General features: G+C 39.6%; 1 protein-coding gene across 1 annotated transcript in view; it reads right to left on the bottom strand.

Moving 5' to 3' along the window:
• The window catches only part of LOC137194249 (solute carrier family 22 member 23-like), a 38490-nt gene extending 22382 nt beyond the window's left edge, over positions 1-16108 (bottom strand). The window contains exons 1-3 of the mRNA XM_067605968.1: positions 14955-16108; positions 8294-8397; positions 8039-8193 (exon numbers count right to left, since the gene is read on the bottom strand). Of these exons, the coding sequence (XP_067462069.1) occupies positions 8039-8193; positions 8294-8397; positions 14955-15392 (697 nt within the window). The 5' untranslated portion in view covers positions 15393-16108. The remainder of the gene's footprint in view (positions 1-8038; positions 8194-8293; positions 8398-14954) is intronic.
• Between the last annotated feature and the right edge of the window lie 7231 nt (positions 16109-23339).

Below are 23339 nucleotides of genomic sequence, written 5' to 3' on the forward strand. Positions count from 1 at the left end.
TGTACAAAAGGAGTGACAGCAAACTCTACCCACACAATCAATACAGTCTGACTGTCTGGGGTGTGTCAACAACAATGATAACAATAATAACTGACAGAAATTACACTTGCTACCCTACAGTAAGTCTAACAACCATGGCCTTCTCTCTCTGTCTGTCCCTCTCTGTGTTGCATCTTCTCTTCCCCACATGACACAAGTCCATAAGAAGTGATCACCTACATAAAATTTAAGTATCTTGGGACAACAGAAATAAAGTATGCACTTGCACTTCAGCCTGGACTCAAAACAAAACCACAGCAGAAAAAACAAAACAGAAAACAAGGTCATCTCAGCGCAGGGTGTGTTTCCATTACTGGCATTTTGCGGCACATAGCGACAGGTGAAGTTTTCCAAATGAACTATTATATTAGATTAACTAAACGGCTACTCAACGCCAGAATTGGCTACTGTCACTTAACAAAGTGTGTTTCTTTTTGTTTTTTTGACCTGTTGAGGTCACAGTCATTATTTATGTAGCCACTATATTGTCTGGAAATGTGACTTTATATACTTTTCACAGTACATGTGCTGATAAATCTGACCATGATATTCAAGTTTCCTATAGCTGTAACTACCATAATGGCAACACCATTTCATGTCAACCTTGTCCATCCATAACAATATGAAAGATCTGAAAGAAATTTGTTTTTACTGGAGGACCAAAACATAAGATACAAGGAAATATCCAGTGGCTAATTTAAAGATCCCCCCCCCCCCCCCCCCCCCCGACATGTTTTAAGACATAAAAATCCTTCTTGACGCTTTGACTAATAATTTTTTTGTTTGTTTTTTTTTTGTTCTTTTTTTTTTTTTTACAAAAAAAGTTCAATTAACTTGTTAAAATGAATGAATATGCCCATTTCAAAACTTTAACTGCTGGACACAAGATGAAAAGTCCATCCTCAGAGTTGCACACTGGGCCACGATTGGCCTCCAGACTAGTTGTGATATCACAAATTATACTCAGAGGTACCTGCATTAAACTTAGATAGCACAGAGAAACTTTTCTCCTTCAATAGATTAATGCAAATTCAGTCTTCCAGTCTCAAACTCTGCACATACATCATTCTGCACAGTGAAGCTCAAACATCCAGCTAAGAATGAGTGAAGGGGGACTTTAAGTAGTATCTTAGAAATATATCATGTGTTAATCAAGAGAGAATCAAACCTAGAAAGAATACCCCATCCCTTTTTTTAAAAAAAGTATATGTGGTAAAAAAAAAAAAAAAAAAAAATTGAAAAAAGCAGGCGAGTGTGTCTCACAACATTGAAAATAACATTGTCCTCCTGGATTATGACACAGAGCCATAATGAGCATTTATGTTAAAGGTGACTGACAGAAAAGTAATTCGCTCTTTGTGATACATTACCCAAGACTGTGACAGAATCAAAAAAGACAGACAGGAAAAAGACTGTGGCCTTCTTCCTGTCTGTCTCCTCTGTATTTCTGACAACAAGTCACCTCTCACACACACACCCAGGACATGCATAGGCATGCAACCTCTGATTCAGACATGGAAAGTGAGCATGTTCTCTTCTTAAGATGAGTTTGGAGACATTTCCTCTTTACTGTAAGGCAATTATAGGGACTCCTCAAAGTAAATATCCTGCCTTTAAACAACACTTAATGGTTGCCTGTAGGAAATTAAAGGTATGATATGAAAAACATTTAGCCCATTCATACATACACATGTGATCACACACACACTTAAACTGGAAATTACTCTCCCTTCAGTCAGGATCATCTTTCACATGAAACATTTTTATAGAGAGAGACACAACTCTTTCACAAAGGGGGTTTGCTTTATGTGCTCTGTCTTTATGTGCACTGTAAACTGCTACACTTATATTTGGTGTAAATAAATACTTCAAGGGAAGGAAAAGAAAAAAAAACCCATCTCTCTCTCCTCTCTCCTAGAAAAGCAACTGACTTAAGCCCCAAATAACTGATGATAAAACATGATATAATACGTGTAAACAAAAAGCGAGCTCTGGCCCACTGCCCCAGAACACAATCACCTCATCTCAAGCTGATCACAAAATTCTCACACAAACAATCCCAGTGCAGCGAGCTAGCATGACTCAGCTAGTTGATGTGCAGTGTATGTGTGTGTGTGTGTGTGTTTGTATGTGAGGGGTGGGAGGTGAGGGTTGGTAGTGGTGGGAGTGGGGGGGGTGGTGGGGGTGGGTGGGGGAGGGGGTGGAGGGGGCAGTGTGTTTACTGTAAAAATGCATTACTGAGCAGAACCATGAAGCTCAGCTATAGGCACTATGAACACTGCCTAGCCTGCCTGCTGCTTTGATGCTACAAAGGCTAGCACACACTGATGGAGCACTGTGGTATAAATAGCGGCGCTGCATCAGATGACTTTCTATAGCTATCGGCTTTGCTATTTGCTGTTTGACTTTGGAGCCAACATGCTGTAGATCAATGTAATAAAGAGATGCATTAGTTTGGTTTATGCGAGAGAGGGCTTAATGTTAACCTGCAGAAACACTTCATTTGCAGTGGTGGTGCGACTATATCACACTGCCTCTCAAGTCTAGAGCTCTTCAAGAATCAGAGGTAAAAAAATCTTGCTTTCTCCATCCAGTGCCCACATTCTTCTCAGTCGTTATGTTAAGTTTTTTTTTTTTTCTCCTCATACTAGTTGCTGGTCCCCGTTCTCTTTTCCATTCTCTCTTTTCTCTTTATTTCTGTCTCTCTGTGTGGCAGTTAGCTTCAGGAGCCGTATTAAGTGTCACATCACATCAGCCATGTTGGGCCCCGTGGTGGGCCTGAGTACGACAGGATATTCTGGCGGAATGGATAGTAGCTGTGTGCAAATTGCTCTGCGCTCTTGAAAAAAGGCTCAAGCATTTCCTCACGACTCGATGGATTAGCTGCTTCTTGTCTCCAGGGTACAATGGGTTAATGTACAGGGGCGTCAGGGAGGTTGCTGCCCTTTAATTCCTATACCACCTTATTCAAAAGGATTTACAAAATTGTCCTGAAACGCAAACAGATGACAGAAATTGTCATCATCGTATTGCTTCTTTCTATTTAAAATCATAGAATGAAATGGTGCCCAGCATTTAAAATGCAGGATGTAAGACTCGCAGTAATTGCACAAGGATTGATGAGAAAGGGGGGATTAGTGTTATGTCTCCAGTGCAAACACTCCAAGCTGGGATTTGGCTCCGATTTTCCTTTGTAAGCAGAGTCAAACAAAGCAAGCCACTAAAGAGGGTCATGTGGTTTTCTAATGTTACATGCAGAAATGTCATATGACTCACACACCGTCAAGACTATAACAAATATTAGCCTTTAGCTAAATTCTTAGCATATGGCCAACTTTAGTTTTCATGCGAATGCAATAAACACCCGAAACAGAATGCCTTGAAGTGGAAGGATTGATTCTCTCCAGTAATGTGTTATTGAACGACTGTGTTCCTACTCTCAGACCAGCTCTAGTGGAGTTTTGTCAATACAGAGTGGCTGCAGGGTAAATATCATGTGACAGAGGCCACGCATGATCAGAAATAAGGGCGGCAGTATAGGAACACAAAACCTATACAAATAAGCATGGCTCAAACAAACATCTGTCCAGCTAAGCCCTTCACGAGTTGAGTTTACTATATAGTACTGCAGCAGGCTTTTTTTTTCATAAGGACATGATTGTTTAGTAAAAACAATGGAGCAGCTTATGAGGGGGAATTAGTTTGATTATTATTTTATGAATATGTACCCAACTGAAATGGGAAATCCCTCAACAACAGCAATAAGGAAATATAATTGACTGATTGGATGACATGTCTGTAGCCGACTGCTTATTTTTATGCTTGTTAAATGAGGAACTGCAAGCCTGAATTATAATTACCCATTTCAGCCTGAAGCAAGAAACCGTGAAGAGCCTGTTTGCTGTCGATGCAAATGGATCCACATGGGTTATCTAACCACACTCCACAGTCCTGGTCCCAGGTACTACCTGTCAAGGGCATAGCTTTGGTTTTAACTTTGGTAGGGATATATTTTGTCAGACAGCCAAAATAACTGTGTATGTGTGCTTGCTCTCTATCACTATTTTCCCTTTCATAGGCACATGCACGCACACATGCAGACACAAAGAGCCTGACTCTGTAAAATGTTTACTGAATATGCATTTTGCTGAAAGCAGATTTGTATCATGATTTTTTTTCTGTTTTTTTTACATATTATTTTATTGATAGACTACTTAACTATAAATCTGAGACCAAAATTAATATTTTAAAATAACATATCATAGACTGTCTCAATAAATGTATAGAAACCTGTAGGTAATGTGCTGCTCTGTAACTCACTGCTGTAAGGTTTTCAAACCTCACCCGAGATTCTGTCCTTTAAATTTGTGGATTTGGGCGACACAATTTAAGACTTTCATGACAGAGCCACAGCGATGCTCAAACCTATCTTTAAATCATCTCAAACATTTCTATTTGTATTATTTTTCATTCAACTCCTGAACTTACCGCTAGATCTTTCACTATGACGTCAGAGACCACCTGAGAGGCCGAAGTTTATCTGTCTGTGTGTCTGTGACATCAGAGATCACCTGAGAGGCCAAAGTTCACCTCACTGTATGTCTCTGTGCTGCTCAGGCTAATGTTGACAGGATTTTTATGATGAAATGATGCCTCACAGTCACAAAAAAAAAGTCAGTTGGACAAGCTGTGGCTAATTTAGCTCATAAATAATGCTCATGTCTTGTCTGTTTAATTAAAGAGCATGTCTGAGCAACAATCACAAATTAGCTAACAACACCTAACCCCTGAAACTAAATATAATATCAAATGATCTTAGTTTTGTCCGGTGAAGTCGTTTTCGATTCTGAGACGTTTGGAATGTTTAAACTATAAATACTAACCGCTTCAGATTCTTCACCTCACTGACTCCACTACTGCTGCTGCTGCCAGGCTGCCACTAGTCAACAGTGTGTACAGCTTCAAGTTGAAGGTTGCCAGACCATGAGATTTGGTATCCCCCAAATCCTGCTCTTTCACTCTTTATCATAACAGCACTCTTTTTTGCAGAAAACACACAAACTTGGCATCTCTGCAGAGATCTTACTGTTAAGATTACATGGAGTTAAAGCAGCTAGATTGTTTGAGATCGGTAAGAATATTGGTAGGGACAATCCAGCAACACCTTGATATTGGTAGGTACATGTCCCTACCATCCATACCCAAATGTACACCCATGCTAACTGTAGTTACTTTTCCACAAGACTGCAGAAACTTTAACCCTAATACCAGAGATATTCTTGCCAACTTCTACCACTCTCAGACATTGCTTAGGTACTTGAATATGATTGCAGAGGGTAAGGTTACCTTTCATAAAGGCCAGTCACCTTATGAAATAAAGAAAAGAATGCCTATAAAATCACAGCAGGTTGTTTCGTGACCACTTCATTTACTCTGCAATCACTGCATTGCAGATCGCAGACAGTATTGTGGAATTGTAAATGCAGAGAATGTAAAACCAGGGTAGACAATGAGAAAGCAGGAGTGGGAGGCACAGAAGGTGAAAAGTAGGGACTGAGAGAGGTAGTGGAATAACAAAAGAAGGTAAAACCACAGAATGAATTATAAGAAGAAAATAAGGAAAAGGAGATGTAAGAAAAAAAAAGCATCATTCTTCACTCTGACTCACAATAATTGGACTCTGTAGACACAAATGTCGAGAAAATACATAGAAACACAGATAGATATATTAAGAACCACCTGAATCATACAATACTGCAGTCCTCCCTTGTGCTTGTCTTTTGTAACCTGTAATGTGAGGCCTACAATTTACTAATTCAAACATTTTGATTTTTCTCTTTTTGTTATTCCTTAATTTGACCTTTAGAGTCTCAGAGGATATTTGCAGCAAGAATACTATTCTACTTGTCAAACAAGAGCCAGAAATTGGGGGAAAAAAATACATATGATAAATAAGTTTGTAGAGGAGGAAAGTAAGATATGTTGAAAAATATTGACCCTTAGACAATTATCATGCAGACCCCCACCTTCTGAAGAGTGCCGCTGAGCTATTGAACCATAAACTGTAAGCTAATGTGAAAACAATGAACGCTGATGTCAAGTTCATTTAAATTTGATAAGATGCTGTACAGTTTAACTCCACCCTTTTGCCTTGCTCTGTCCCACCCTCCCTCCTTTGTCCTGGGAGCGGACTAAACGGTCCTTCTATTTTGGGAGCGCGGCGGAGCTTTTCAAGGTACAGAATATAGTGTGGAGTAAATTAGAATGACAAGGACACTGAGGGCCCCTTCCTTCATCATCTCGCCCTTGCTCCCTCCCTTCCACTTCTGCAACCTCCCTCTGCATTGGTCATTTACTGCGGCCAAAGAGGCTTTTAAGGATCCATCACAGAGACCAGAATGCGCATCAACTGCACAGCCAAATTGTCAGGATACAAACGTCCCTTCCTTCCCAATCTTTGCAATTAGTGTAATGTTCCCACTGCACTGATTATTTAAACCTTTTACTGTTAAAAGACAAAGTCCAATCAAAGAGGATTCATTACAGACTGCACAAGCTCTCCCTGCAGAGATGGGTAAAACAAGAGTCACCCAAATATCGCCCCCACCCCCTTCAGTCATTATCAGATTATTTATTAGCAGTAAGAAGGATTAAAATCTCAGGGAAAGACACATGGTTGTACACTTAAATGAAAATTAAAGAGTTCACTCCAAGGGTAAAGAGGCAGGCAGTTGCTCAATAATGAGAATTTATCCCGACAATGACACTCAGTTTAATAAATGTTAGAAGGTCACTGCAACACAATTACTCTTCTTTAAGCTGAATGCTACCCTCAGCTAGGGACATGAATTAAAGTGAAATAGCCTTTTGATTAGGTGTGTCTTGTTGTTAATGAGAACAGCAACAGTGGGGAAAATACGGAGGATTAAGGGTGGGCAGTGTGGACAAAATGAATATTGCAAAAATTATCACAGTGCTGATATGTTACAGTATTCACTTTGGCATTCGAAACCACACGATAAAAACTCAAATCACATTAATTCAAATAGTTATTAAGTCTTTTAGTGAAATGTGTATAATTTCAAATGTATACGATTCAATTCTGACAGATTTTGATTATAATCCAGATTATCTTTCCTTAACATATGAGATTTTGATGTCTGAGATTTTTTGTTTGCAGTGAAAGCGTTAAATGTATACTCAGCCCTAACAAAGTACACTCCCTACAACTGAACCTTAAGTGCAACAAAAGCAGCCTTACTTTCTAGACATAGAGCCAAATCCCAAACAAACCAGTTTGGCCTACAAGCAGCTAAGTAGCGTTCCATGGAATAGGGCTGGATTTTCTACATATATTGCTGCATTGCTGTTGTGACAATGGGCCTTTATAAACTTCCATAAAACTGAAACAATTAAACAACAAGCTTTCAAAGGGCCTACAGAAAAATGTCTCTGCAGGCCAAGTTTGTCAGCAAACCCAAAGACATTCTGGATATTATGATATTAGGGGAAAATATTCACCTCACAAAGTCAACGCAAATGTCAACTGACCGTTCTCTAGAGTACCACATCAAACAGTAACTGTTCAGTCATAGCTTGACAACCATAACTAGCAATAGTCTTGCTTAAAATGAGTTGGCCAGAAACGTTAAAAAGTCAGAGTTTTCAACCAGCTCACAGAGTTAGCATTTTTTAGCTAGCTAGCTACAGCTGATTAAATCTGCTAGCGACAGTTGTCATTTCAGCTGTCAAAATAGACTGTCATTGACTAGAAATGAGAGGCCTGTTTTTGTTTCATTCTGTGCCAAATCGAAGACCAATTGTTTAAAAAACTACAAAGTATTTTGAGTGGTAAATCTACCAGCGTTATCACTGTAAACTGCATATGCGCCATGCCCAAACACAAAGCTTGACAGGTGAAGATACAGCAGGTCAACAAGGCAGGGTTTAGCAAAGGGTCAATTAGCACAGGACTGTTAATAGAGAGTTAAAGACTTACTGAGGACATAGAGAGACAGGGTGATTCCTGCCAGGCAAAAGCCTTCAAAGAAGCGCAGGGTGCTGAACATGGGGACGTTGACAGAGAAGGCCACAGTCAAACCGAACACCAGCATGAACAGTACCGATATGATCAGCACTGGGTGGCGGCCAAACCTACAGGAATGAAGTAAAAACATATTTTTCGACTAAGGACAATTTCAGCTTAAAAACAGAGTTTTTGATCCTACACAACTGTCAATACGAAAAATCTTACCAGTCTGCAAGGATTCCAAACACCAGGTATCCGAAGATGGATCCAACCAAGAGAGAGAACTTTGCGATGTGGACTTTCCACGCTGAGTCACACACCAGACTCCACTGTAGAGACAAACAAACATAGACGTAAGTTCCAAGACATTTATGCTGTGGAAGTGAAAGATGAATATTGCTTTTTGAGGGAGAGATTTTTCATTTACTATCACTCTCCACTGGGTCTGTCTTATCCCTTAAATGGCCCTTAAATCCAAAACAGTGAGCTTAAAGATGCTAAAATGCTCTGAACAGCTGAGCCAGGTGACACAGAGCCAGATGACTTTTCTATTTGATTCTGTAATCAAGTATCAAAAAGCAGTATGAATTGTCAAAATGATTCAGTGGAGTTTTCCAACTCCTATTAAATGTAGAGATGTCTATGCAAAGCCCACATCCTGTATTCAAATGGATTCAAACTGGCACTAGGCAGGTTGGGAAAGCTCATTTGTCATCCGTAAATCATCATTAGGGATTAAATATTCCCTTATTTTCTCATTCAAAAATCACGGGGTCTACATAAAAAATATATATATTCATTTATGCCTCCTCTCATGTATGTTTAGATGGAAAATTACAGTCAACTTTGCCGCTCCTCATTTTCTGATGAAGTTTCGGTGTCTGAAACTTTCCACCCCAGCAGTAGTGGGGATTCCTAGAGTGCAAAACAATGCAGTGTGTGCCTGCTTCGCATGTATCAGCCTGTTTTTTTTTTTTTCTCCTTCACAGTTGCAAGTTTTGACAAATGGACCCCATACACAGCACAAGCACTGATCGTAGAGAGGTACAGGAGCAAATGGAAAGCTCCTGCACCTGCTTGTAGGGAGAAATTCACAATTTATAAAATGCTGCCTGAACTTGTGACTAGGACATCTATTGATTTTATTATTTAATAATCCTATTAGAGTAGCTGATCCTGACATGTAAAGAAGATGAATTTAGCAACTTATGCTTCTCAGCTTTTTGTGCTGACAGAAGCATTGGCCACAGCAGGTGGATAGCCAGAGAACCTGATCAACACTGACATTAATTCTGACCAATTATAAACCAAACCTCATCACTATTAAAAAAAAAATATATATATATAGGAACAGAAAAGCTGCCATGTCAAGAGAAATCATATTTGTTTCATGCATCAACTCTACCTTGTGATGAAATACAAAATGCAGTTTGTTCTTACATTTTTCTCAGAGGGGCTCTAACCTCTCATAACCTCTACTACAGTGACCTGTTCAGAATGGAACGCTCCAGGATTACTAAGAGCCACCCAGCCATCACATGATCCAGGCATGCCACTCATTCATGGTTTCAGTATCGATGTCAGCAGAGAAAAAGACACACGGTAGGCAAACAAGTTCCTGTTGCGCAATCACTGCACAACCAAGGGTATTTAAAAATCTGGAGCTGCCCTCCTCCAGGACTGTGACAAACTGGCATATGCACTGAAGTGAAACTCTGAGTGTGCAATAACTTGGGAACAGGCACTGCACAGCTGGATGATAGTTTGGTGACTATGCAGAAGAGACATCTCCGGGTGACCACAGACAGATGACCAATGTTGTAAAATACCAACGCATCAGCATTCCCATGTCACATGCTGGAGACAAAGCAGCAAATGTCTCACAAGTGTTAAGTGCTGTTGAAATGTATATCCGAATGCTTGGTTTTAATTGCCAGAGTATCATTAATGTGCTTTATTTAAAAGCATTTGCCACTTCGCATGTATTATTAACCAGGTCTCTCTCCTAGCCAACTGACCGAGCTCATACACAATCATTAATGGACACTGCTTTTGGCATTAGTGGAAAAATATGGACAGACTTTCAGCTTTAGCAGAGCAGAGACATCCCAGCACAGTGTGGCTCAATCTAAGCATGAGTCCAATCAATGCAGCTTGTCTACTATGCACCTATTATTTCTGTCAGTTGCTCCCTTACTATTGTCCTGCTCATTTGGGAGTAATGAATAAAAGTCAGTGTGTAAAGTTGGGTTAGAAGCATAAATCTATTAGCTGACAGAAATGCAAAATGATGAAAGGCCAGAGGCCAATCAGTTAAAATCCCTGGGGTGTCTGCTGACCTCTCTCAAATGACTGGACTGCAATGATCAACCTACACCACCAAGTCTCATTAGCGCAGATGAAGACACTCTCAACTACAGCTGCACATTTCTGCACTCGTTGAACTACAGAGTAGTGGGTGGGGGGTTACGAAGGGAGGGTGCAGGCAAGGAGGAAGAGAGAGAGATAGAGGAAAGCACGGGAGGAGAGAGGAATGAAGAAAATGAATATACCAATTATGAAATGTGGAAACAGAGCATAGAAAAAGAGATGAAGAGATATGCAAAGAAAGAAAAGTATGGAAATGATACCAGGCTAAAGTGAAAGGGGGATAGAGATGCTTAAAAGCAGTTGTGAGGAAAAGACAGAAAACACATGGAGAGACTGCTGCATAGTTACTGCCTAGCAACAGACCATCGCCGTGGTTATCAGGCTCTTTCTGCTTCCAAGTGCAAGTTTTAGCACCACTGCCTCACCCATGTGTTGAAATCCTATAATGTGGTGGGTGTAGGTGAGGGTAAAACTGATGTAAAAGGAGGGTGAGTGAGAGCAAAAAAAATAAATCTATGCTACATGTATTTACTTTCAATTGCGGTTTTATAGAACAGAGAATTCAAGGAAGAAGCAATACTCATATCTGACATTGGAGCCTGAGAACATGTTTAGATATCTAGTCGTGACCATGTTTCAAAAAAACTGTCATGCAAATGTGGCCTCTGGACTATACTATACTGTACATCAAATGATAAACACGAACATTTTTGACAAGCTGGATGATGGCAGTTATATTTTCCTGCAACCAACAGTGACAGATGGGGAAATAACAAACCTTTACCTGTCAATCTATTATTTATTGCCTCCTTTTGTTGACAGTGAAACCATGACTACTGTACACTTCTCTGTCACCAAAGTGTCCTGATGTGTTTTCACTCCTACAACCTAAATTCCATCACACAATCCTAAAAAAGCAACCTTAAAACCATGTCCAAGGGTCAGGCACCCCACAGTGTTCACCCCTCCCAGTTACAAAACAGCACTTATCAGAAACGAGCCTGCAGCACACACACACACTCTTGTCACAAACACGCATAGAGCCTCAACAGAGTTTTATCTCTTGGTCACACCAGCGTCTTTTCCTCCCAGCTGACGCTGTGAGTGGCTGTCATTATGTGCTGACTGGGTATCTGCAGTGGGGTCATCGCCTTTCGACAGCTGAGACTGTTTCAAAGTGTCCCACACTGATCCGGGGTCTGTGGAAGGAGCCAACCAGCTGGATAAACAGTAAGAAGGGACACAGTGCAGAGAGGCCTGCATGGGTGTTCATCTTCAGTATCATCTTTCAGATCTATGGGTGTGCAACCTCCAGAACAGTGATACTGGGTCTGGGTGTACCCACCAATGTACTTTTACAACATATCTTTCTTATCACTTCCATACAATACTCTAACCTATATTCTTAGAAAAATAATACAGAAATAGCACTAACTGCCACTGACATACTGTATAACCGCACATGGGTAGGGCTGCAACTAATTAATTTCATAATTTCTCAATTAACCCGTTAATCAGTTTGTCTATGAAATGTCAGAAAACAGTGAAAAATGTTATAATTTATAATTTCTTAGAGCTCAAGCTGACATCATCAAATGTCTTGTTTTGTCCAACCAACAGTCCAAAAAGATATTCAAATACATATGACACAGAAAAGCGTCAAATCATTACATTTGAGAAGCAGCAACCAGCAAATGTTTATCGTTTTTCTTTCAAAATGGCGATTATTCAATTATCAAAATAGTTGCTGATTGATTTTCTGTCGATCGACTAATCGTTGCAGCTCAAATACTGAGTAAATTCTAGATTTGAACTGCTTTAACATATGATGATGTTGTAGTTTTTCAGTCCAAACAGCATTTCACAACTGAGTATTACAAAAAGAGGAAACCTAAATTTAGTTTTAGACACTAAAATTATCATCAACGGCTAAATGCCAAGTGTGTCTGACTAATAGACAAGAACCTGAACTGTCATAGGGGATCCATGGAGAGGTTATTTCTTTGCTTTGAAGAGGTTCACAGGCCACTATTTCGGGCAGCATGTACAGCTGCTACCCATCTGCATGGGAGCAGAGTAGGGGAGGTTGCAGAGAGACTGGGTCTGTCTCTGAGTAATGATACATTCTCATTTCTAAGGCTCAGTCCAATTACGTAGGACCCTGAGGAGAGCTTTGACTCAATTAGAATGGGTCTCCATATTAACCACTTTGGATCCTTCACCACCACCTCAACCTTCGCCGCCTCCATCAAAGCCTTCTTTCTGTGATGTCCTGAGAACAATGAGCGATGGGAGATGTTCAGTATTCCTGTGCTACTGATTCTAGAGTTTAAAAAAACCTATATGGCACACAGTGAAAACATCTACATGTACAATATACATCTTGTCCACGTGTGATAGTAAAAATCAACAGCATAGTATGGGCTTAGAGTGTGTACACTCTAATAGAGAGACACTACTGCGTTTCGTCAGTTTTGGCACTCTGCTTTTTAGGCATCGGGTGTCACAGTAGCTGCGCCCAGTCATGTGAAGTTATGCCTTTGCAATCCAAACACAGGGAGAAATGCCAAGTCATCACTTCCTGCTCTAGTGTCACATCCCACTTTCTGCACTGTGGTAGGAGAAAGGGGGCCTTGCACGAGTGAGAAGCAGGTCATCGACAGAGGCAAGGCGGATGACCAATGGGAGAATCAATTCCGCTTCACTTTTGGCTCCACTTTGGGATTCGTCTGCATGCAGCTGGACTCAATTTCTCCTGACGGTGACCTTGTCAGAATGTCGACTGCATGGGTCAGGGAAGATGAGCGCAGGCAGACACTTCTACCAACTGCTCAGGCCTGTCACTGATCTGCAGTGGTGGTAGTGTCAACATGACATTCTCTGTATGCGTGCAACGGCAACACAAATATCTACAGGTTGCAACGCCTGCATAAGGATAGCTGCAGTGTTTTCAGTGCTAATCCTTCATAAAACAAAAGACTTGTGCGTTTTCAACCCATGAGAGCGGAGACATTTTTTGATCGTTTGTAATATGGAAACACCCAATCAATTTCATATGACTTCATAATCAGCTGCAGTTTAAGAGTATTTTAAAAGCCCTGATCCATAAAACAGTTTATCAGCCTGGCCTCAGTTCATGCGACCCCACCCCCTAAATTACTCTGTGGACAGAAGATTTAATCAGTATGTAAACTGTCCCTCAGTTCATTACTGAATCGAAATGCCACAGCTGCATTTTATTTGCCTTATTTAAATGGGGACATTATCAGTGATAAGCAGATTGGCTGTTGGCATCACAGAGGAAGCCAGTGCAGGGTGCCACAACCCCCTCCTATTGCACTGAGATGCTTCAAAGCCTGTCTTCAAACTCATCCTGATAAGCCTTTTGATTATGGCATGTATGCCAAACTCTTCAGAGGTAAAGATATAGCAAATTAATGTGCAATTTACTGTCCTCATGTGGGGGGGTGGGGTGTATCTTGATTTTAGACTTTTTGTAAGCAAAACTGGCTTATCTTTCTGTTTAGTATTAATTGCATTCTGTGAGTCTTTTCTATGAAGATTGAATCACATTATCCTATCAATATTCAAGTTTACGCAGAGTTCGGCGGATCAAAGTTTTATGCTTTCTTCTTGTACAAAAATAAAAAACTTGATATCTTTAAATAAGCATGCAGAATCCACAATGGGAGAAGAGCTGAAAAGCTGCGTAACGGGATATAAAACCCTTCCTCCTCCAGTTAACACACTGTGCAGACCAACTAAAACCACTGCAGGCCTATACTGTCTCCTCAGCCTGGCCTGTAAAGATAGGAATATTACAACGTTATACTGATGTGATACAGAGGTAAAGACATCACTGGCAGACTGAAAGTGGCCAGAATGAGACCTATAAGAATATCTCACTGGTGTTTGGTTAGGGCTGTGATGGGAGGAGGGGGGATTTGGGGGGGTGGACGGGTGAGGGTGATGTTTGGCTAGGGATGGGGTTGCATTATTCTAGAGAGTGCACTAATGACCTTTGCTCCAAATCAAAGGCTCCATGTCTATTATGTCCATTACGACAACCGGCAAATTCCACCAGCCCTGGCAGTTTTGCCCAATGTGCCAATGGTGGCGTGTCTCTGCACTTTGTGTCAGGTGTTGCGGTGACTCACAGTCAGCATGATGCATGCTCTCACCTATACAAGCCTACTACTTTTCAGTCCAATATCAGCCTATATATGCTTTGTCTAGCAGTGCTAGACGACCCACTGTGGAGAAATGCACGCCTCGGATGCAATCATGGAGGCATAACCACATCAACCATCCAGAATCTGTCAAAGAACATAATTTGTGCGCAATTGTCACGCATGAAATTCAGCATGTTTTTATGCGTCTGATGTTAATAAGTGCCAGAATTTCTCCCTCTTACTGAAATGAATCTATCCTAATAGGATTAGAGCGGATAGGGTGTCACAGATGCATAACACAATCTGATGGAAAAGAATACCCATCCTCAAGATGAACAGCTTACCTTGGTAACCACATTCTGCACAAGTCCCGTGTGCAGCTCAAATGTCCACTCGCTGCACCTACACTGCATGTTGGTCGTGTCATTGTGGCTGCCGTAACTTCCATTGGCATAGATAGGAGCCGGCCGCGCGCTAATGTTTTTTGGACTGTCTAACAACGAGGAATGACTTGAAGTCACATTAGTCAGGTTTGCCAAAGGCTGGATGCATGTGTTGTTTGGCTGAGCGAGGAGGAAATTATCAGAGTATTGGCTGAATCCAATGAATAACGCCGGAATCCATGTCAGCACAATCAGCTGTCTCTGGTACTTCCCAAATCCGCCGAGAAATGGCAGAACATAACCGTCGATGCGTGTCAGCAGCCCCGGCGACGTGGTTTCGGGGGACACGAAGCCGTTCTCCGGTTGATGGTCCTCCGTGTCGAGCTGCACCACGGCCATCGCGGACTCGCCGATAGATGCCTCCGTTGTGTAGAGAAGCCGGGGTTGCAGTGCTACCCCCTGTCGACTCCACAATGCGTCAATGCCCGCAGCTCCGGCGGTGAAAGCCGTGCGCAGTCAATCACTGGAATGGAAATAAGACGCACCTCTTTATTATCAGGAAGCACTCCCCTCCGTCTGCCAGCAAACCCGGGACTTCACTGTAGGCTCAAGCTTAGATACAAAATGTAGATGGCAATGACGAGGAAAACTATTTCAAGATCTTTTCCGTCGTCTGATTCATTTTGTCTCTGCCGGTGAGCCGCGCGGCAGCACAGCCATAGGAAGTGTTTTCCTGAGGGAGCCACAGGTAACACACCTGCCCATAAAGGCTGTGTGCTGTTGACTCAACCCCAACATGGCCACCTGTAACCGTTGGTAACCACTTTGAAAGGAAAATGCTCATTCTCTGTGCAGTAGGCTACTTGAGCATGTTAGACACAGGGAAAACTCTATTTGTGTTCCACTGCGATTTATAACAGCATGTTCAGTAATAAAACACCAACACTTTTCTTTGTATAGGCCTATTCCTCACAAATGAACACAATATTGACTCTGTATTATCTACATAGTGCATACTATGTTATATGTAAATTGTTTAATGACAGAATACAATCAAACAAAACCATGGCAACCGCTGTTCCACATACAGTAGACTATTCGAACTTTTTTAAAAACATTTTTGCTAAAAACTCATATGCTGCAGTAAATTGGATTGTGATCATTCAGAAAGTAACAACTAATAATATTAAAAGTTCCCCATAAAAATATAAATAAGTAATAAATACATACATACATACATACATAAATACACAAGTAGGCTAAATAAATGCAAATAGTTTAAATGCACAGAACAGATGTCCAATCAGCGTGGGGCAGGAGGAGGAACTAACTATGTCTCCGCCCATTTCTGTAGCAAACAACCAAAACAAGTCTTATATAGTCGCTATAAATAAATTATATTTAAACAGTGGTAGATAAAGTACTCAGATCATTTACTTAAGCAAAAGTACCAATACAACAATAAAAAAAATACTTCATTAATAGTAAAAGTCCTGCATGAAAAATCCTCCTGAAGTAAAAGTGCATAAGTATTAGCAGCAAAATGTAGTTAAAGTATTGCAGTAAAAGTAGTAGTTTTGTCCCTCTGACTGATACATTATTATATATGACATCATTAGTTTATTAATACTGAATCATCAGTGTGTAAACAGCATGTGTGTGTGAATACTAACTTTCACACCAGGTGCTCAAGCTGTAAAGACTGATAATTACACCTTGAGGTGGAGGGGCAGTCCACGCCTTTCCTTGAAGAGTTAACCAACTTTTATGTAAACAGTGTCACAGCTCTTCTCAATCAGATGTATTCGTCTTTTTAATTGAAGTTGCTGACGGTGGAGCTAGTTTGAACTACTTTATATACAGTTAGTTTAGTTTAGTCCAGTGGTTCCCATCTGTTTTCAGTTTTTGGACTTTTTTTCTAATCTTTGATTTTTGGTGAAATATTGGATCATTTGAACATTTATTGAAATTAAACCGTGTGAGAAGTTTAGAGGGAAAAATCACTATTTGGTGGAGCTGTTACCAACTCATACACATCTGAAATGTGACCCTGACTACACACTGCTTTCTGTAAGGCATCAAAAGCCAAAAAAGTTGGAAACTACTGGTTTTATTTTTAACAATGTGTTGTATTTTAAAAGCTTGTTATATTATCCATTGTGTCAAATCTTCATCTGAAAAGTAACTAAAGCTGTCAAATAGATGTAGTGGAGTGGAAAGTACAATATTTCCCCCTGAAATGTAGTGGACTGGAAGTGTAAAGTAGCATCAAATGGAAATACTCAAGTAAAGTACAAGTACCTCAGAATTGTACTTAAGTACAGGACTTGAGCAAATGTACTAAGTTACTTTCCACCACTGTATATAAATGACTTGTAATAATTGTTTCAAATGTCTGATTTCAGCAAAAATATGAGCTGTACAGGTGAAGGTTACTTGTGATTGTTGTTTAGGGACAATATTGTATGTGCAGTGTATGGATGTTGCATTCAGATGAGGTATGGTCTTGATAGTGTTCATCTATAGCTTGTGCCTGAGTGCAGGATAAGGGTGAAAGGCTAACAGAGAAAATGTGATGTTTTACTTTGTTCATCGCCTCTATAGGTTTCAGCATGCTTGGTGATTTACTCAGTTGTTTCTTGATAGAGACTACTAGTGAGTGTCAGATGTGTCAGAGTCAACATTTAGATGCAGTCAGTCCTCATTTTTAACAATTTTCACACTTGTTTTATGTTACCTCCAGATTCCCATTGAGGATTTAGCTCATTTTGGGGCAGCACTAAAAAGTGCATATTTTAATAAAAGTTTATGACTAGACGTGTAACTAATGGCTGGTGGTGAAACATTTTAATGATTTCTAACTAAAAGACTCAGACTCAACATACTCAGCAGTTATGAATGTTCCACATTAATTAATGGATCATTTCACCACAGTGATCCGTCAAGTCTGGAGTTGTGAATTTTGATAAGTAGTTGAAAAAAGGATTTTATTAAGATTGAACTTAGTTCTTTTTCAGCAGATAAATGGCTGAGCTGGTTGTCTTCTTTATGAATTAAAGAGCTAAATGAACAAAAAAGTTATGTTGGAGGAAGGGAAACTGGCAAGCCCGAACTTTTCCTTATCAATGGATTATTACCGATCTATAAAGCTTCAAAAGATAATTAATTAACCATCAATTAAGCCACAACTCATAAAACCATTTTAAAGTATGTCTTATTAGAGAGTAGTACCCTTCTTTACAGCAGCAACACATTATTATTGCATCACACGCTGTGTTCCACATTTTAATCAGCTAAAGATTTTAACCAACATATTATTATTTTAATATTTCAAAATCTGTTCCCCCAATTTCACTGATATGACTTGACTTATTTTAAGAAATATAATCAGAATCACTGCATTATTGTGAATGTACTGAAGACATATGGTCGCAAAATTAAACTTTGCACTTAATTGTAGTCACACATTCGTTTTGTTTAGTAGTGATCGCTCAAATTTGACTTGAACATAATGGTTTTGTTGTGATTCTCTGAGTGCAAAGTTTAATAAAGCCTCATGAAATTGGATTAAATGAAATGTATTTATGTTAACAAAGAGAAAAGTGGTCAGGTTTGATTCACACCCACCTGCTTGGTAAACTATATTTATCTAAACATGTGACAGCAGACTCCCACTGCATCTACAGAACATGTGTGTTTAGCAATGCTTCACCCTTCTGGCCATAATGTGCTAATACATACAGTTTCACAGTTATTGACCCAAGCCAGAATATATTATCTATTTTCTCAAAGATCCTGCAGTGAAGACATTTGGGCATTTTTTTTTTTTTGCTGTGTTTTGTTGTTGTTGTTTTTTTTTTAGAATATTTGAGACCAGGTTAGTGTTATAACAGTTATCACTAAAAGAAACTGCCTACACTTGCACACGTTAGAGTAGAAGACTTCAATCTGACCACAACTTAATTTATTTGACAGGTCATACTCATTTTAAGAAGTAACTCACAGCTCTTTTTTATGCATTATAAGCATAAAAGATCCTGAGCCACCCCAGGAATGCTGACTGAGGTCTCCCTGACAGTCCTGCAATGTCTTGCTGCTGTGTTTTGTTACACACTGATGACCCCTGCAGGCAGAATCAAACAACCACTTTTTTTATTTTTTATTTTTTTGTTATTGCAGCATTCATAGTCTATTTCTTATCTGGAAAATACAATGCAGCATTCACAGTTTTGTGTTTTTTTGTGTTTTGCAAATGTATGAAGTTGTTTTGGTGTCAAGCTGGAGTTGTTGATTTATTTTGTCTTTCAATGTGCTGCACAACAGTTAATGAATTAGATATAAATGTCTTTTGTGAGTAGATGAATGAAAAGGTTTCCACTTTTCTTCTCCTTCTTTGTCTGCTAGTGTATGTTTTATTGTTTGTCAAGAAATAAATAAAACAAACAAAAGAAAAACCCATTAATGATCGGACTTATTTTATCTACATCCTTTATATATCTGTCATTCAGACGATGCTTTTCAGCGGAGTTCATACAGAATATATTGCATGGCTGCGAGCCAACAGAAACCAGTCAACTGTTGTGCTGTCACAGTATCTCACTGTGCTGTTTGTTATCATTCAAACCCGCTTATTACCCTCCCTAGCAACCAGTCCAGGTGTGTCAGGATCCGCCCGTGTGCGACGCTATGAGTCAGCTACAGTGTGTGTACGTGTTTGTTCTGTCTGTCTGTCTCTGTGTCATAAACCGGCAGGTTACACATGAGATGAAGAAAAGAGAAAAAACTCAGAGGTGTGTCTGAACTTTCACTCTGTAGCAAGTCCAATCATCAAAAACTGTTCTGTGTGAAAAAACATGTACTGCTACTTGTTCTCAATCAGATAACAATTTGTGTCTTTGTTAACATTTCCACTAGGCCTAATTAAATTTCAATTGTATCCTAGTGAATGGTGGTATAAAGAAAAAAAACCACCCCTTCACAGGAGAACAACATAACCAAATACATTATGAATATAGCTTTAGTGCAATTTGGATTCAAAGTCCAAGAGATAGCCTTGTTGTAAACATGTGATTGATAACTTTGGGGTTAATGTCAACTTCGATAGGTAGGGAGATCCAGAATCCCCGGTGTATGAATTTATGACCATGCAATAATATACAGTATACACACTACCACACCATTTACTGTAGGAGCCTTCAGTTAATCTCCTTGTAGATAAGCAAGTCTTGTATTAAATAAGGCGGTTAACAAAAAAGCTTTTCTAAGATTGTTGCTGAACACCTGCTGTTGTAGACTTGTCTCTCAATTGAGAAATTAGGCTCTGAGGCTGTAAGATTTTGGAGAATTTGGGAGAGTTCGATGACTTAAGAAGGAGTTTACCGTCTTATAATTACACACATGTTCCATAACTTTTATTTTTATACCATATTGCTTAATATTTGACTGTATGTAGAAAAAAAAAGATGAATCACATTAAAATAATATCAAGGCATGTAGTATTTTTCACCAGGATTACATAACACTTGAAACTGTATTCTGACCATCATGTTGGGAAATCAAATTTACTGAGAGCAATTCAAACATATCTTATTTAGGGTGGGGTTTCTGGACTCTAAAATCTTGGCTACAGACCTGCACAATATTACACCCTCCTTTTACCAAATGTATTTTTATTTGGTCAACGTCTTATAATATACTATTCAACCAATAACAGAACCACCAATGGTGCTGCAATGTAATGGTGCAATGAAGAAATTACTCTCAAGTGTTGTACGAGTCTATGATTCAGTGGAAATTGTCTGAGGAGCCACCTGTATGTTAACAATCGGCTAGGGGACACTCAGATCAGGGCACAACATTAGTAAGTGAGACAATGTCGTTGTCTGTACAATTTAATAAACCAGCTGTGAGATGATGTCATCACCAGTTTCTGGAAATGATATCATGTGTGCGTCTGCAAGTGTCAGCAGGTCCCACCGCCACAATGAGTCACTAGACATATCTTCAAGAGACAACTTGATGTGAAAGTTTTATTGAATTGCTTTTGATTAATCATATTTAAGTCACAGTTACTGGTGTAAGTCCTTTTAAGGATTAGTTTTTCATTCCAGATGTCAGTGTTAACACATGTTTGAGTGACAAACTCATTTTTGCAGCTAATCTCTTCACAGTGACCCCAACTGGATTCCAGAGTAGAAAGCAAACATTTTGTTAAATATTTACTCTCTTACTGGGGAGAGACAAGGCATTTACTTTTCCCCCCGTGACGCCCTGTGTACATCTGAATGAGTTATGATGACAGAGACTTTAGGTAAAAGAGAGACATAAAGGATAAAGGTGGCTTAGCCAAGGGTGGCTGCCCCATTGCATGATGATAGACAAGTATTACTAAATCCGACAAAATGAACCATCCCTGCAGTATTTGCCACACCTCACTGTGACTGCTGAGACTCCCAGAAAGATCCTTATCTTGCAGAACAAGAAAAAAAACAATAAATTCTAATACTGACAGAAACAAAATCCCTGAACAAGTCAGTTGTGTGCCTGTGAAGTTTTCATATAATGAGGCCAAACCTTGTCTGTTGGAGAGAGCCTATAATTAATGGCCTGGTTCCAATCAATATTCACCATCTCATTATGCAGCAAGGTCCTACTGTTCAGTCCATCTCTTTTGGTGTGGGAGCAGACTAAGGTTTGGAAAATCAGACTTGCTCAGTCTTGCGGTGTGCTTTGTTTGGATATCGTGCATTGAGAGATTGAAAAAAAAGGAAGCATGTACAACAAACCCACCTGAGCTTAGTGGGGAACAAATGTAGGGTGTGTCTTTAGGGTGTGACCAGTGTGAGACTGGCCTTACAAGAAATTGTGGTTATAACAGATGAGATTGTCATCATTGAAAGTAAAAAATAATTACTATATGAGCGCAAACACGTCCTGCCGAGTTTGTCAAACACATGCATTCAAAACATTTGAATGTGATAAAGAAAAGTACTAACTCATAAACTAATGCTGGAATGGTATGAAAATGCTACTTTAGGGCGTTGGTTTCTTAAAGTTATCAGATCACTTCTTACCCCTGACTATGCTTCCCTGTCCTCCTATCTTTCTCTTTGTTCTCACACTTGTATGTGATGTAGTGGAGTAATGGTGTGTACAATTGCTATAGCTAAGAGTTATAACACCAGAGGGCACAATATGTCTTTCAGCATAGTCAACTTTTGTTTATTAAGAGCAAAGCAGTTCAGGCGTTGTGTAGATTGCACAATTAAACCATCTCATCCATGGGATAATTGTTTACTCTTCAGTCAATTCACCCATTTTTATTTTTTTTTACCAGCCCATTAAAAAAAAGAACAAAAAAACCCTGCCTCATACTGAGATTAGGTATGTGTGACCCTCCCTGCTCTGTGTCCATGTCCTCACACTCCCTTTTACTTTCCAAAAATCAGACACGCCTACTTGAATGTGTGTAGACAAACGGAGGGATAGTAGGGAGGTCAAGACAGAGTGAGAGTTAAAGGGGAAGGCACGGGTACATGAATATGTATAAAACACAAACTTAAACCAAAAAGAAGCAACTCTTCCAAAAAACTCGGTGTCACTTGGCTGTCAGTTTCAAGTAACCTCCTAAAACACTGAACTTTCAAATGAACTCACTCCTTTTGACCTCAAGAATGTTGAACCCAGGACTGCAAATTCTTTGCATAATTCTCTCCACTGGGGATAAAATGTGTTTTCTTTAATTGCTGTCAAATGGATCACTTGCCAACACTTGCCAAGTCCACATTGATCTGCAGCTAATTAGGTTCAGTGACCCCCAAAGGTCCTTAAAAGGACACTAGGTCCTCTGCAATAGTAAGAGGAATTGGTGTTTTTTGTTGTCAAATTGACTGGATGTTATTCCAGATGCTGGACATATAAAATAATCTATTTATTCTAATTAAATATTTCACAATATATGGGGTTCACCTTGCAATATAAGCAAATACAATAACACTACAGACAGTTTACTATGTCAGAGAGGAATAAACATCTCTGACATGATAAGCTGTCTCAAGATGTGCATATTCTATATAAGCTTATAGGGCATTTGGTGGTATTTCATAAATAACCAAGAATAACTGCAAATTAGCCAGTCACACTAACTTTATGTCACTTTCCCCAGCTATGTGTTTATTACATATCACAACATGTTAAACAATTATTGTGATCATCATCATCATTCAGTTATGATTGCAACATTACATTTCCATGAATTCTGCAGAATTGGATCTTCCCACACAGGCCAGTGGGTGCAGGAGTGTTTCGTAAACGCAACAAAGGTGTGGTTTCTAGCCTAGCCAAAAC

Source organism: Thunnus thynnus, chromosome 12 (assembly GCF_963924715.1).
Source record: "Thunnus thynnus chromosome 12, fThuThy2.1, whole genome shotgun sequence".
NCBI lineage: Eukaryota > Metazoa > Chordata > Actinopteri > Scombriformes > Scombridae > Thunnus > Thunnus thynnus.